Source organism: Podarcis liolepis, assembly GCF_965112155.1.
Source record: "Podarcis liolepis genome assembly, chromosome: 17".
Lineage (NCBI taxonomy): Eukaryota > Metazoa > Chordata > Lepidosauria > Squamata > Lacertidae > Podarcis > Podarcis liolepis.
The window spans coordinates 10,842,918-10,858,805 of NC_139571.1; the positions used below are offsets into that span (position 1 = coordinate 10,842,918).

The 15,888-nt window shown below is 46.1% G+C and overlaps 1 protein-coding gene across 5 annotated transcripts; it reads left to right on the forward strand.

The window, feature by feature from the left end:
• The first annotated feature begins 69 nt into the window (after positions 1-69).
• LOC310696949 (uncharacterized protein) lies at positions 70-15,444 on the forward strand. 5 transcript variants are annotated; one of them, XM_083483171.1, is made up of 7 exons: positions 70-439; positions 4,012-4,116; positions 6,039-6,146; positions 8,017-8,079; positions 11,936-12,325; positions 13,658-13,755; positions 15,113-15,444. In XM_083483171.1, the coding sequence occupies exons 1-6, from the start codon at positions 223-225 to the stop codon at positions 13,741-13,743; spliced, it is 969 nt and encodes a 322-aa protein (XP_083339297.1). In that variant the 5' UTR covers positions 70-222; the 3' UTR covers positions 13,744-13,755; positions 15,113-15,444. The 5 variants fall into 5 exon arrangements, with proteins under 5 accessions (XP_083339297.1, XP_083339298.1, XP_083339299.1 ...); XM_083483170.1 differs by having other exon boundaries at positions 171-439; positions 6,039-6,188; XM_083483172.1 differs by lacking the exon at positions 13,658-13,755 and having other exon boundaries at positions 149-439; positions 6,039-6,188.
• Positions 15,445-15,888: the final 444 nt, after the last annotated feature.

A 15,888-nucleotide genomic window follows, 5' to 3' on the forward strand; every position in this document is an offset into this window, starting at 1 on the left:
TTTGTTCTTTGCGTACATACACACACAACACCAAAAAAATAGGAAATTTTAAATTAAATTTGAAGCTCTGTCTGGGGTTCCTCTCTCAAGATCTCAGCTTTCGACCATCAGGTGGTGGCAACCAGCATTTGCCCACCAAACAGCCGCTGTCTAGTTTAGGGCACCATGGGAGAGGTCTCATTGGTTGCACTTTGCAGCGAGGACCTGAGAGCCATCCTTTGAATGCATCATTTCCTTCCTGGAAGCCAGCCATGGTCTTTGTGGCATCCTCCTGCGCCTTGCCTTTTGGCCCCCAGCTCTCTGTTTATCAGCCGGCAAGCATCCTCTGTTGGGCTTTCCAAGGAGCCTTCTGCTGTGATGGCATCGTGGAAGGGACTCTACAGAAATGTTGACCTTGGGCTAGAAGACCCAAAGGCCCCTGAGCAGAGGAGTCAAGCAGGTATGTGCTTAGCCATATTGATTTGTATGCTGTTGGTGGATTTTTGTCATTGTCTTGTTGGGCTGTGTATGTGATAAAGGGGAGCCATACCGGGGTAAAGGCGTCTTCTTCTATTTGTCCCCATGTCAGTTTCAGTTTATTGGTTAATTTTTCTAGTAGGGCTGTTTCCCATACTATTTGGTACCATTGGTCCATGCTTACACCTGATAGGTCTCTCCAGTGTCTGGCTATGATGCTTCTGGCTGCTGAAAGTAGGTGGGTTATGAGTTCTTTGTGGTGTAAATGCTCATTGTTGTCTTGGGAGATGTTTAGTAAGGCCAATTCTAGGGTAATTTCCACCCTACTCACACATGAAAACAAAGACCACCACAGCCAACCACAAATGAATAACCACACCCTAGGCCAACCCTAACCTCTCTCACCACCCAAGCAACACAAGTGAACAGCAAAGAACCTGCACAAGCAACACTGACACCAAACCCTACATATAGTAAGTAAAATAGAAACATCGCCACCCCCACCCATCTATCCCCCACCACCACTTTCCCCCTTTTCTTTCTAATGTCTCAACAAATGAAACTGATTTGTAAAAATGTTACATGGGGGGGGGGATACGAGAGAGAGAGAGAGAGAGAGAGAGAGAGAGAGAGAGAGACATTGCACACACTTTTGTAAATCAAGAAAATCTTTAATAAATAAACAGAGTGAGGTGCATAGGAAAAGGGTCCATTGCTGAGGATTATTAGGAGATGGCAAGGGTCCTGGTGGAGCAATCCCAGAGTTGATGATCTTACTCCTGCCTCCATTCCTAGCTCCGTACAGGATGCAGCTTCAACCAAGGCTGTTGTGTTTTTATCTCTCCCCCCCCCCCATCCCTAATTGTGCCCACTTATTTTCTCCCAACGGCACACAACTTCTGTAGGCGCGGCAGACCCCTGATAATGGTCTAGCCCTAAAGCAGAGCTTTCCAAACTTTTTCATGTCGGTGGCACACTTTCTGGACATGCACCGTTTCATGACATGGTACCGTATTTTTCTGTGTATAAGATGAGGTTATTTTATTTAGAAATTATGCTTAAAATTGGGGGGGTCATTTTATACACGGATAGTGGAGAGGTGAGACTGGCGTTTGGTGGCTGCCGGTAACAAGAGATTGTAAGCGGCGTTTTTGTGGGTGTGGCAAACTCCACTGGCTATTGACTGCTGCAGCAATTGGGTGGGGTGATTGGCACTTGCTTTTGTTAGGCGGGCGTGCCGATGATGGGTGGTTTTGTTGATGTGGTTGTGGCGGTCCTGTGGGTGAGTGATATTCAGCAACCCCCCCTCCCTCCCCCCAAAAGCTAAACAACTGGGCAATCTCCCCCCCATTTTCTCAATCTGGAGTCCCAAATTATACAGGGGAGGAGGCATGTTATACACAGAAAAATAAAGCAATTCAGTTTTGCTGGCAAACGAAAGGTTAATCTAAACCCTTTCCAGCTCTGGGGAGCATTCACACAACACACCTACACACTGCAGCCGACACACTTAACATGTCGCAACACACAGTTTGGAAAGCTTTGCCCCAAAAGGTTTATGACTCTAGTTGAATTCAAAAACATTTCTTTGTCCATGAAAGCCAACAACCGCTCTTGCCCAATGGGTTAGGTTTTTGGATTTGGGTATCAAGAGGCAGAGTCTGCTTCCACACCAAAGGCAAAATACTCCCAGGTTTCCTGAGAAGCCCAAAGCCTTGAAGGAGTCGGACAGGCAACTGAAGCACAGCTGGCAAAACACAGAACCAACACTCCACTTCCCATGGCAGAGAAGTCTCTTAACTGCTTTACATTTGAGTGACACTTTGGCTGAAATAGCTGCAAAGCAGACATGGGGAAGGGTTAGGGAGTGAGAGGCGTTTTAACTTAATGTGCAGCAAAAGCACAATGAATTAAATGAATTAAACAACACACAGTTTTTGCATGGTTTGCATAATCTGTGCCCCCCCCCCCCGCAATGGAATTTCAGCTTCTCTCTTCACACAAATGTTAGGTTAACTTGATGCAAAGTGCTTTTTTCAGTTAGTTTTTTGTACAGACCACAACAGGTTCACTGTCAGACCCTCCAAATATCCCTATTTTCCAGGGACGGTTCTAGATTTACAGAATCTTCCCCGGTTTCTCATTTGATCCTGGAATGTCCCACTTTTCCTTAGGACATCCGTATTTTCATCGGAGACCTGAGTTTTCTGACCCCCAAGCCATCTGAAGGCAACCCTGTACAGGGAAGGGTTTTTTAATGTTTTATTATTATTATTTATATGTTGGGAGCCGCCCAGAATGGCTGGGGCAACCCAGTCAGATGGGTGGGGTATAAATAGTAAAATTATTATTATTAAGGAATAGGATGTCCCATTTTCCATTGGAGAAATGTTGGAAGGTACCGTATTTTTCGCTCTATAACACGCACCAGACCATAACACGCACGTAGTTTTTAGAGGAGGAAAACAAGAAAAAAAATATTCTAAACGAAACAGTGGATGTATGATTTTTGTGGTTCATGCTGTGGCCACAGACATGTGATCTGACAGGGAGTTTGGAGTAGCTCAATGCAAAAATCCTGAGGATCCATGTGAATCCATGCTTTGTAACCACATTTTTGCACTACTGCGGCCCCAGGCAACAGTGGGTGCGTGGTTTTTTTGGTGCAAGATGTAGCCATGGACATGCTATGTGATCTGATGGTGAATTTGGGGTGACCCAGTGCAAAAATCCTGAGGATCCATGTGGATCCATGCTTTGTAACCACGTTTTAAGTGGGGAGGGAAGGAAAAGCACTCAAGGGACAAGGAGCACGTGTGGGGTGTGTGGAGAAGGATGCTGCTAATAATGAAGAAGAGGGGTATAAGGGGAAAAGGCTCCTCTCCTCTCCCACTTTGCTCCTTTAAAGCAAACAGGCTCTGCTTTTCTCCCTCCTCCCCGCTCATCCCCGGCTTAGCGAGCTGAAAAACTTAGCGAGCTGAAAAAATTTAGCGAGCTGAGTGGGGAGGAGAGAGGGACAGAGAGCCTGCTTGCTTTAAAGGAGCCAACTGGACAGGAGCCGCTTACACTTGTGTAAGCGGCTCCTCTCCTCTCCCGCTTTGCTCCTTTAAAGCAAGCAGGCTCTCTGTCCCTCTCTCCTCCCCACTCTGCGGCTCTCCTCCCGCTTTGCTGTTTCAAAGCGAGCCACAGAGGAGGGAAGGAAGGGGAACCATGGATCCTCTGCTCACGACTGCAGTAGATCCCCCCGCCACCCGTAGGCATTCGCTCCATAACACGCACAGACATTTCCCCTTACTTTCTAGGAGGAAAAAAGTGAGTGTTATGGTGCAAAAAATACGGTATGTTATTGAGGTCACAGGGACCACACTTACAGAGGCATTTCCTTGTCCTTTTCCTTAACACGAAAAGACTGGTTCTGGCAGGGAGGTGAGTTTGTCAAGCACATCACCAACAATACATGCACAACCTGGCTTGGCCTGTATGTGACCGGATGACACCCCAAAATAGTGACAGTCTGGAAATGCCCTAACTTAGCTCCTGCTTTCCTCCATGCAGGCACCAAGGAGTACCCCGAGGAAGAGAGTGTCTATGAGCCCTTTGATGCTGTGGCCAGTTTGGAGGGCAAACAAGGAGGACAGGTGGCTGCGCCATGGCACCCAGGTATGTCCGGCCTGAGCTTCAGGGGGATCCTCAGGGGGTCTGGAGTTCACTCACAAGTCACCACGTATTGCCCTGGGGCTGTTCTTTAGGCAGTGGGCTGGGGAGCCGGGAGGTCCCATTAGCAGTGGAGAATATTGGAGCCTCGTCACTAAGAAGGCCATGCAAAGGACCTACATCTTTATTTGGGGAAGAAAAGATAAGAAAATGGAGAGTGATTTGGGCAAAGTAGGAAATGGGAAGCCTTCCATATTGTGCAGGGCAGTGATGGCCAAACGTGGCTATCCAGCTGTTTTGGGACAACAATTCCCATCATCCCTGACCATTGGTCCTGTTAGCTAGGGATGATGGGAGTTGTAGTTCCAAAACAGCTGTAGGGAGATGATTTCTTGAGCCTGGTTTCATTTACCTCCATTCGTCCCCCAACCCCGCCCAAACCCAGGGTTGTATTTTACAATGAACCCCAATGTTCTAGACTCCCCCCATTGTTAAATTGTATTTTGGAGGTTGCTTCCTTTTTAGTTTGCTTACTACTGCCTTTTTTGTGTCATAAAATCTGCTGCTGCTGCTGAAACAAATAAATAGCAAATGGCCCCAAAGCAATAAACTTATAGAGTTAAGACTGCATTGCAGAGGATTGGGACCCTTTGAGCTTTCTCCCGATTGAGGTGCAGAATGTTTGAGGGCATTCGCAGGGAAACCAAAATGCTTGTTTACAAAGCTATTGTACTACAGTGGTGCCCCGCAAGACGAATGCCTCGCAAGACTGAAAACTCATTAGACGAAAGGGTTTTTTGTTTTTTGAGCTGCTTCGCAAGACGATTTTCCCTATGGGCTTGCTTCGCAAGATGAAAACGTCTTGCAAGTTTGTTTCCTTTTTGTTAACACTGTTAATACAGTTGCGACTTGACTTCGAGGAGCAACTCATAGAACGCGGTGTGGTAGCCTTTTTTGAGGTTTTTGAAGACTTTGGTGATTTTTGAAGCTTTTCCAAAACTTTCCCGACACCGTGCTTCGCAAGACGGAAAAAATCGCAAGACGGCAAAACTCGCGGAACGAATTAATTTCGTCTTGCGAGGCACCACTGTACTAACCTTACTGTATGCTTGTGAAACATGGACCACTTATAAACGCCATCTCCAGCTCCTCAAAAGATTGTCTCTGAAATCAACAGTGTCTCTGAAAAATTTTGCACATTACTTGGGAAGACAGGCAAACTAATGTCAGTGTACTGGAAGAAGCAAAGATCACCATTGATACTGAAGCAATGATTCTTCAACATCAACTTGGTTGGACTGGTCATGTTTTGCAGATGCCTGATTATCGTCTTCCAAAGCAACTACCCTATTCTGAACTTAAAAATGGAAAGCGTAATGCTGGTGGTCAACAAAAGAGGTTGAAAGACTCTCTTGAGGCAAATCTTTTAAAAATGTAATATAAACCCTGGCAACAGGGAAACACTGGCCTGCAAGTGCTCCAATAGGAGAAAAGCCTTTACCAAAGGTGTCATGGGCTTTGAAGACACTTGAACTCAGGACGAAAGGGAGAAACGTGCTAAGAGGAAGGCACGCTTGGCAAACCCTCACCGTGTTCAACTCCTGCTTGGGAACCTGTGTCCCCACTGTGGAAGGTCGTGTGGATCCAGAATTGGCCTCCATGATCACTTATGGACTCACTGTTAAAACCTTGTTTACAGAAGACAATCTTACTTGGCTAGGAGTGAAGAAGAAGAAGAAGAAGAAGAAGAAGAAGAAGAAGAAGAAGAAGAAGAAGAAGAAGAAGAAAGAATTCTGTGATACCACAGGGATTGGTGTGGCAGGTGAGGGGAAGCTGGTGGCAGAGCGGAGGTGGACAACCGGCAGAATGACACTCTCTCTCTCTCTCTCTCTCTCTCTCTCTCTCTCTCCCCCCCCCCCCTTTCTCAGCTGGGAAGCCATCTTGGACACGCAAGGTGGTTTTAGTAGCTGTTGCTGCTCTGCTGGCTACCTCGGTGTTCCTGAACGTGCTGCTGCTTGCTGTGGGAATTATGCGCTGTAAGTGGTCTGCTGGGTCTCTAGAGGCTGCTGGGGTGCCAGGTAGGGGTTTGCCTGACTGATATACTTTCTTCCTGTATCATTCAGAAGACATGCATGGGACCCTGGGTGTCTGCCTGGATTCTCAGCTGGGGAAAAGGCATAGTTTAGTGGTCGGGCGCATGCTTTGCATGCCATAGGTTCCTCCCAGGTTTGGCCCCTCACACCACCTCCATGTGGGGCTGACAAAGACCCCTGCCTGAAACCCCAAAAGCTGCTGCCAGCCAGTGTAGACAATACTGAGGTAGGCTGACAGTGGTCTAAGCCAGTGGTTCCCAACCTTTTTTTGGCCATGCCCCACCTAAGCATCTCTAAAATCCTGATACCCCCACCACCATGACATATAATTCTTATTATTCAAAAAGTGAATAATGGCCAAATAATGGCCGAAAAGGCCATTAACTTGGTCTAAACAAGCTTCCAAATTGCCCCCCTTAAAAATCTAATTGCTCCCCTGTGGGGTGTGTGCCTCATGTTAGGAACCATGGGCTAAGCTCAGTATACAGCGGTTTCCTCTACTCCCCAAGGTGGAGCTTCATTCAAAGTGCATTATAGTCAATTGCACAACATTGAAGTGCATTGAAGCAGTGTGTGAGAGAGTGAGGGAGAGTTTAGGGAGAGTTAACTTAACTCTATGCAACAATTTTCCTGGCATACACTGATTAAAAAAAACCAGCAACCAAGAAAGGGAGCACTAAAATGGTACGAAAAGTGATGGTTGACACTTTCAGATGTAAGTTCCATATGGCCACTTGGTCAGTGAGGCTTGGTGAGTACCACGCTCCCTTTTCAAGCCAGTGATAGGATATCACTTTTAGGTAACGCCGCTAAGACTGACACACGCACCCCGGGGCCTTCAAAGTTTCTTTTTCACCAGTTGCTACTGTGAAGGTAGCCTCCGGCGCTGATCCTTCAGCCAGCCTGTAATAATAATAATAATAATAATGTGGTACCTCTGGATACGAACGGGATCCGTTCCGGAGTCCTGTTCACATCCTGAAGTAAACACAATCCGGGTCTGCGCGGATCGTGATTTGCCGCTTCCGCGCATGTGTGTGACATCATTTTGACTGTATGTGCATGCGCGAGCGGCGAAACCCAGAAGTAACGCGTTTCATTACTTCCGGGTCACTGCGGAGCGCAAACCGAAAGCACTCAACCTGAAGCAACTTCAATCCGAGGTATGACTGTAATAATAATAATAATAATAATAATAATACCCCACCCATCTGGCTGTGTTTCATCAGCCACTCTGGGCGGCTCCCGACAGAATACAATAGTACCTCTGGTTACATACTTAATTTGTTCCGGAGGTCCTTTCTTAACCTGAAACTGTTCTTAACCTGAGGTACCACTTTAGCTAATGGGGCCTCCCACAGCTGCCTCACCACCACCGCACAATTTCTGTTCTCATCCTGAGGTAAAGTTCTTAACCTGTGGTACTACTTCTGGGTTAGCAGAGTCTGTAACCCAAAGTGTTTGTAACCAGAGGTGTTTGTAACCCGAGGTACCACTGTATTAAAAACACAATAAAACACCAAACATTAAAAACTTCCCTAAACAGGGCTGCCTTCAGATGCCTTCTAAACGTCAGGTAGTTGTTTATTCCCTTGACATCTGATGGGAGGGCGTTCCACAGGGCGGGTGCCACTACCGAGAAGGCCCTCTGCCTGGTTCCCTGTAATCTCACTTCTCGCAGTGAGGGAACCGCCAGAAGACCCTTGGAGCTGGACCTCGGAGGGTGGAGATGCTCCTTCAGGTATACTGGGGCCGAGGCCATTTAGGGCTTTAAAGGTCAGCACTAACTTCTTCTTGTTGGCTCCCTGCACAGATTCTAAGATGTCTGCTGCTTTGGAGCAAACGCGTGCTGAGAACAGGAAGCTCCAAGAGACAGGTGAGTGTCTGTGGGAGTTGTGGCGGACCTTGTGGAGGAGCTCAAGACCTCCTGGCTCTGCCCTCGCTGCCCCAAGGCTGGAAGGTGGTGCTCAGCTCCACATTTCAGGCTAGGCGCACGAGTGCAGGTTTTCTGGAGAGCAGAATAAAAGTTCTGTCTTGGTACTTCCCAAAAGCTCTGCAGAACAGTGATGTGCTTGGCTGTGAAATATCTTTTACTTCTCGTTTGAAAACGATATACCTGCTGATAGCCAGCCTAGGTGGCTGGCTGGAACCAGAGCCAGCCCACCCATGAGGCAGGGTGAAGCAGCTGCCTTAGGCGGCGGAAGTGGTGATGCAGGCAGGGCGGCAGAAGGCACCTCGGGTGGCAAAATGGGCTGGGCTGCCCCTGACTGGAACCAACAGGGGACCACTAATAAACAAGAGGGAGAACGATGGGCTTGCTGAGGAGAATCTAGAAGTATGCAGATGTTTAAAGTGTCAAAATGGGTGGGAAATAAAAGACTCCAGGGACGACCAAATAATTCTGTAAAGAATTATCTCTGCAATTCTCAGGTGCAGCCGGGAAGTCTATCCCATCATGAGTGCTGAAGTAAGAGTCATCCGTCAGCACAGTCAGCTTCTGGAAAGGGAAGGGTGCCATTTTGTCATTTGCCTCAGTCGGCAAAATGTTTTAACCCCAATCACAATTCATTGTGTTTCTCAATTAATTGACCAATTGTCTCAGTTAATATTAAACGGCAATTAGTCTCTTCAACCCTACAGAGCTGCTTTTTACTGTCTCTGTCAGAAGCTCCATGTTCCAAAAACATCCCTCGGGGTTGTTCCATGTTTCTGTTGTTGTTTTTGTTTAGTCGTTTAGTCGTGTCCAACTCTTCGTGACCCCATGGACCAGAGCAAGCCAGGCACTCCTGTCTTCCACTGCCTCCCGCAGTTTGGTCAAACTCATGCTGGTAGCTTCGAGAACACTGTCCAACAATCTCGTCCTCTGTCGTCCCCTTCTCCTTGTTCCCTCCATCTTTCCCAACATCAGGGCTTTTCCAGGGAGTCTTCTCTTCTCATGAGGTGGCCAAAATATTGGAGCCTCAGCTTCAGGATCTGTCCTTCCAGTGAGCACTCAGGGCTGATTTCCTTCAGAATGGAGAGGTTTGAACTTCTTGCAGTCCATGGGACTCTCAAGAGTCTCCTCCAGCACCATAATTCAAAAGCATCAATTCTTCAGCAATCAGCCTTCTTTATGGTCCAGCTCTCACTTCCATACATCACTATGGGAAAACCATAGCTTTAACTATATGGGCCTTTGTTGGCAAGGTGATGTCTCTGCTTTTTAAGATGCTGTCTAGGTTTGTCATTGCTTTTCTCCCAAGAAGCAGGCGTCTTTTAATTTCGTGACTGCTGTCACCATCTGCAGTTAGCAGGACTTTTCCTTTTGCCTGCAGGTGAGAGCTTCAGATTTCATGAGCTCCTTCAAACCAAACTTTGATGATCTCCAGTTCAGTTTTGGAGCAGTTCAAGCACCCCGACGGCTTGACCAGATTATCCATAGATGTATCTGGGACTGCTTTATTCAAATTCTAAACTAGATGGTCAGATTGAACATGGACAAGAGTCTAAGCTCTATTATTACAGTAGGTTTCTATTCTACGAACTTGCAGTGAGGAGAATAGTACTCACTAAATATTGTTTTAGTGGCAAGCACGTGGCTATTTTGCCAGAACCAAAAGCCTCTAGAGTAGTTGACAAGGAATTGTACGTTTCCTTACAGCCTCCCCATCTATCTCATCCTTCTCACTCTGCAGATCTATTGTTCTTTCGAAGGACTCCATGCTTACATTCATTTTCCCCAGCTGGGAGTAGGGGAAAGAGGCAGCTCCCTTTGCAAAGCCACCTTAGACATTCCCTAGTCACTGGGGACCATTTGCCTGCAAAAGAGAGAATATCCCAACAGGACATGTCATTTTAGGGGGTGAAACTTAATTTTTGCAAATTTTGTCAGCGAGGGGGTGTTAAAAACATGTTTTTGGGTGTGAGGAAATCAAATCTGTTATTATTTTTTTGCCAGGACAACATTTAGCTTACCAAGTCTACATCTGAATAAGAAGCAAATAAACTGCTTTGAGAAAACCAAATAATTTAAATTTTTACCTTTTGAAAGTGTCAGGTAATATAATATATATATAACATATAATTCAAACTAATATAAATATATAACATAACTGTAAGTACTTGGCAATCATTTTTAATGATTTCTATGCGATTTTACACACATTTTATTTACCAAGCAGAACTAAGTTATATCAGTTTAACCAAAATATCTTTTAGATTCCTGAGTCATTTTACAACTTTTTATCACCCCTCATTTTTTGGAATTGGAAAGTTGACAAGTTTGAAATGCCCTGCTTCCCCAGCTAGGATAGGATAATTTCCAGCAGTCCTATAAAAAATGGAGCCACCAGCTCAGCAAAACCCACTCCTACAATCACAGAATCACAAGTATGGTAAGGACCCCAAGACATCACCCAGCCCCAAGCCCTAACTCAGAATATTGCTAAGGAATATAGCAACATCTGAGCTGGCAATTAGTCCCAAACTTATTAGTTAGGTGCAAGATTAATAGCGCCAATAACATCTCACTGGAAATCCACAAAATCTCCAAGAATCATAGACTGGGTTTGAATGTTCTGGAAGATAGCTTCCCACAAAATTAACACATTTTGTCATGCCCTCCTCAAGCCAATACATATACGGGAAAAGGGGCTCCCTTAATCCATTTTTGGAACACATTTCGAAGATAAAATTAAGCCCCGTATTTGTTTCTCATCGTTACTCTCTGCCTACTAAAAATATTACAATATATTGTCAGGGCCAGTCATCATTTCTGTCAAAATGTCTATATTTTAAGCCTTGCCGTACTTAAAAAAACATATGTTTAATGCTAATTTAAAATGGCTATATTGAAATTGAAATGTTGAGTGAATTCTGAACATTGGCAGATGCTGTTCTAAATAGTCTTCACTGGCTACAGGGACGTGGGTGGTGCTGTTTGTCTAAACCACTGAGCCTCTTGGGCCTGCCGATTAGAAGGTCATCAGTTCGAATCCCCGTGACGGGGTGAGCTCCTGTTCCTGTCCCAGCTCCTGCCAACCTAGCAGTTCGAAAGCACGCCAGTGCAAGTAGATAAATAGGTACCGCTGTGGCGGGAAAGTAAATGGCATTTCCGTGCACTCTGGCTTCCGTCAATGTGTCCCGTTGCACCAGAAGCAGTTTAGTCCTGCTGGCCACGTGACCCGGAAAGCTGTTTGTGGACAAACGCCGGCTCCCTCGGCCTGAAAGCAAGATGAGCGCTGCAACCCCATAGTTGCCTTTGACTGGACTCAACCATCCGGGGGTCCTTTTTACCTTTACCTTTTTACTGGTTATCGATGCCTAGCCTGGACTGTTGCTTTGTCTAGCACTTGATATACAGTGAGTGCTCGGGTTGCGAATGTGATCCGTGCGGGATGCATGTTTGCAACCCGTGTCTGCTCATGCGCGGGTTGCGATTCGGCGCTTTTGCGTATGTGCAAAGCTCGATTTAGCGCTTCTGCACATGCACGACCGCTGAAACCTGGAAGGAACCTGTTCCAGTACTTTCAGGTTTCGGCGGTCCGCAACCCAAAACAATGCAACCTGAAGCGGCTGTAACCTGAGGCATGACTGTACTTTACTGTCTCAGTCCTGTTCTCTGGTAAGAAGCTGCAGAGACCTGACTCCATTTGTTCTCTCGCTCTCAGTCCCTTTCCTCTTCTTGTCTATTCACTGCCTGCCTGCCTCTGGCTGCTGTCATTACTCCATGCTAACTCTGTTCCCCTTGCCAGTCCCCAGCTCCTTCTTGCTGTACAATGAGAACCGCAGTCATTGTGTGACGAGGAAGGAGCCCAGCTCTCTCACACAAGCGCCCTGTGACACTAGGAACTGGCTGCAGCATTTTCGGTGGTTCTCCAGAGGCCTCCTCCTTCACGTTGATTCACTGCTCTGCGTAGCAGCACCCAAGGCCAAAAGAAAGGAGACCGTCCGTCTGGAACCCTGCAATGGGACGAACCCGCTCCAGCGGTGGGAATGCCGCGATCACGATCTGCTGGCCCTGGAGGGCAAAGATCTGTATTTCAACTACGGCAACAGTCTTGAACGGGTGGTGATGCTGTTTGACGGCAACGGGCCCTGGAGTCGCTGGGTCACCTACGGCACCCGCCAAAACATCTGCAGCAGTGAGTCCTGACAGGGTACTTCCCCCTTTCAGCGCCCAAGGAGGACGGCATGCCCTCCAACATTTCTCCAATGAAAATAAGTGGTGTTTAAACTACAGAGCCTAGGACTTGCCGATCAGAAGGTCGGCGGTTCGAATCCCTGCGACAGGGTGAGCTCCCGTTGCTCAGTCCCTGCTCCTGCCCACCTAGCAGTTTGAAAGCATGTCAAAGTGCAAGTAGATAAATAGGTACCGCTCCAGCGGGGAAGGTAAACGGCATTTCCATGTGCTGCTCTAGTTCGCCAGAAGCGGCTTAGTCCTGCTGGCCACATGACCTGGAAGCTGTACACCGGCTCCCTTGGCCAATAAAGCGAGATGAGCGCCGCAACCCCAGAGTCGGTCTCAACTGGACCTAACGGTCAGGGGTCCTTTACCTTTTTATTCAACAATAATAATAATAATAACCCTTCTACCTGGGTTGCCCCAGCCACTCTGGGTGGCTTCCAACATATATAAAAGCACAATAAAACATGAAACATGAAAAAAAACTTCCCAATACAGGGCTGCCTTCAGATGTCTTCTGAAGGCCATGTAGTTACTTATCTCTTTGGCTCGGCGGTCGCATAACTCCATACCCTCCAATATTTCTCTGATGAAAATTGGGAGATCCGAAGGGAAAGCGGGACTTTCCGGGATCAAATCAGAAACTGGAGTAGCATCTGTAATTCCGGGACCGTCCCTGGAAAATAGGGACACTGGGAGTGTCTGGGGTGGGTGAACCGACAGCTAAACATGCTATTTGTGTCCTTCCCATCCCGAGACATGTTCCTGTTGTACTGCAACCATTTCTGTCTGCAGACACTCTGGCTCTCAAAAAGCTCAGCAAAGAAGGATGCTAAAACTCATCAGCATCTGTTTTGGGGTTGGCACGGCTCAGATAAACAGCTGCCCTGGACACAGAATTGACCTGCACCTCCATGGACAGCTATGAGTCCAAAATGACTCCCAGGCTGCGCCCCTGGTCCTTCAGGGGCACAGTTTCCCCGTTCAGGACCAGAGAGCCCCACACACCTGCCTGCCCCCTGTCCCCCCAAAACAGTACTTCTATCTTTTCAGAATTCAATCTCAATTGAATTCTCCAACCGCCTCCAGACACTCACACAGGACATTCACCGTCTTCACTGGTTCTGATTTAAAAGAGAGGTAGAGCTGGGTCTCAGTGTTATGAATGTGTTATAAACATGCAATACCAGATGGCACTGTAGAGCACAAAACTTTTCTATGTGATTTTACATAGCATTTCCCCCCTAAAATAACGATTTAATTTATGACTTGTTTTTCCCCCTGTGTGTAGATCCACCCTTGGTTTCCCTGCCTTCTGCCCCACCAGTCCAAAGGGCCGTAAGCACCACTGGGCATGGAGGACACCCTGTAGCATGAGAGGGAAGAAAGGTAGGCAACCTAGTCAAACCAAGTCTTTCTTCTTCCCAGTTTCCCAGTGCCGGATTTACATATAAGCTAAACAAGCTATAGCTTAGGGTCCCACTCTCTTGGGGGGGGGCCCAAAAAAAATTAAAAGGAAAAAAACCTGGATGTTCATTTCCAAAATATAAGATAAAAAAACAAACAAAATAAAACCTACATACAGCAACAGTGTTTTGTGTTGTGTAGGCTCCTATGTTGTAAGTAATGGGCCCCGCCTGCTAGCCTGCTCCCTAAAATATCACTGGTTTGCTCATTTCTATATATAGGGTGCCTACATTCTGCTATTTATAATATAGTTTGCACCATATATTTACACCTATTATTATTTCATGCTATGGCAAGTTTCTAGAGACTAGATTATGAGTAAATTGTGTTTCTAAAGGAACTTTTGTTATTGCCAAAATCATTTTAAGTTAGAGCTTAATCATTATTTCACTATTAATGTACTTCTTCTTAATTGTATTTCACTATTAATATACTTACGGGACACGGGTGGCGCTGTGGGTTAAACCACAGAGCCTAGGGCTTGCTGATCAGAAGGTCAGCCGGGTGAGCTCCCACTGCCCGGTCCCTGTTCCTGCCCACCTAGCAGTTCGAAAGCACGTCAAAGTGCAAGTAGATAAATAGGTACCGCTCCGGCAGGAAGGTAAACGGCGTTTCCGTGTGCTGCTCTGGTTCGCCAGAAGCGGCTTAGTCATGCTGGCCACATGACCCAGAAGCTGTACGGCTCCCTTGGCCAATAAAGTGAGATGAGCGCCGCAACCCCAGAGTCGGTCACGACTGGACCTAATGGTCAGGGGTCCCTTTACCTTTACCTATTAATATACTTCTTAATTGTATTTCAGTTCAACAATTACTTTGATAAAATACATATGTTATTATGTGCAAATGGCTTTAGATACCTATTAGCTTCCTACATTACCATATAGCATATATTCAACACAAAAAGCAGCGACAATTTGTTGTTGACAAAGGGCTGCTGGACATATAAAAGGCCCCATTACCTTCAGTAACTTAGGGCCTCATCCAACCTAAATCCAGCCCTGATCCTGCCGCCAAGTGGATATTTCTGGCTCAAGCAAACAGTCCTCTAACGTTTGGGACTTTAAGTGGCCTGGCATACTCCCTACACAAGCAAAGTGATATAGTGCTTGGTCATGGGCAGAAAAACGAGTTCTCAGGCTATCCCCCCCCCCAAAAAAAACACACACAATGATTTCACTTGATTAAACTATTTGACTTGTTGCTTTACTGAAACCTTAATAGTTTTGAGGAATCGTTGGGGTATCTGGTATGTGATGCTGTTTTGCTTGGGTTTTGGTAGCTCTTGGCAACAAAACGAGTCCAGTCGTGGAGATATGAAGAATTGTGGCCTGATGGGAAACATCTGGATCTGTGAGGGACAGCTTCTGTTCAGTGAGGTGCAGTCGCCAACATTGCCATCATGCCCCCAGCTTTTTCGGCACCACAAAAATCACTTCCCGGCTCACTTCATCTCCTGAATGAGGGGTGCTAAAAATTTGTAACATGACTTGGGAATTCAAAATATATTTGGGTAAAATTAATATCTTTTATTGTGCGTAAAATTGCACAGAAATCTTTAAAAATGATTGCCCAGTACTTGCAATTAAATTGATATTATTTCTATATATTATATATTGTTTTTATTGTTTCTTCTTATTTAGCATTACAGGACATTTTCAGAAGGTAAATTCTTTGGTTTTCCAAAACAGTTGATGTGCTTCTTCGCCAGCTGTAGACTTTACCAAGCTAAATGTTGTCCAGTCACAAAAATAAGATGATTTGAATTCCTCACACCCAAGAACATATTTTTAGGATTCCTCAATGAAGAAATCTGCTAAAATTAAATTTCACCCCCCACCCTAAAATGGCACACCCTATTCTCTCAGTCAAAACAGAATGCAAAGAAAACGAAAGTTTTCAGGCAAAACAAGTTCTGAAGCAGTCTGGGAAATGAATGTGAACTTGCTTATTTCACTGAAACATGCTCAGTGTGCTGTTACTGTCCTGTTTGTTCTTCTACAATCTGCACATAGCACAGCTTTATTTTATTGGTATGATGCTTCAGAAATTTCTGAA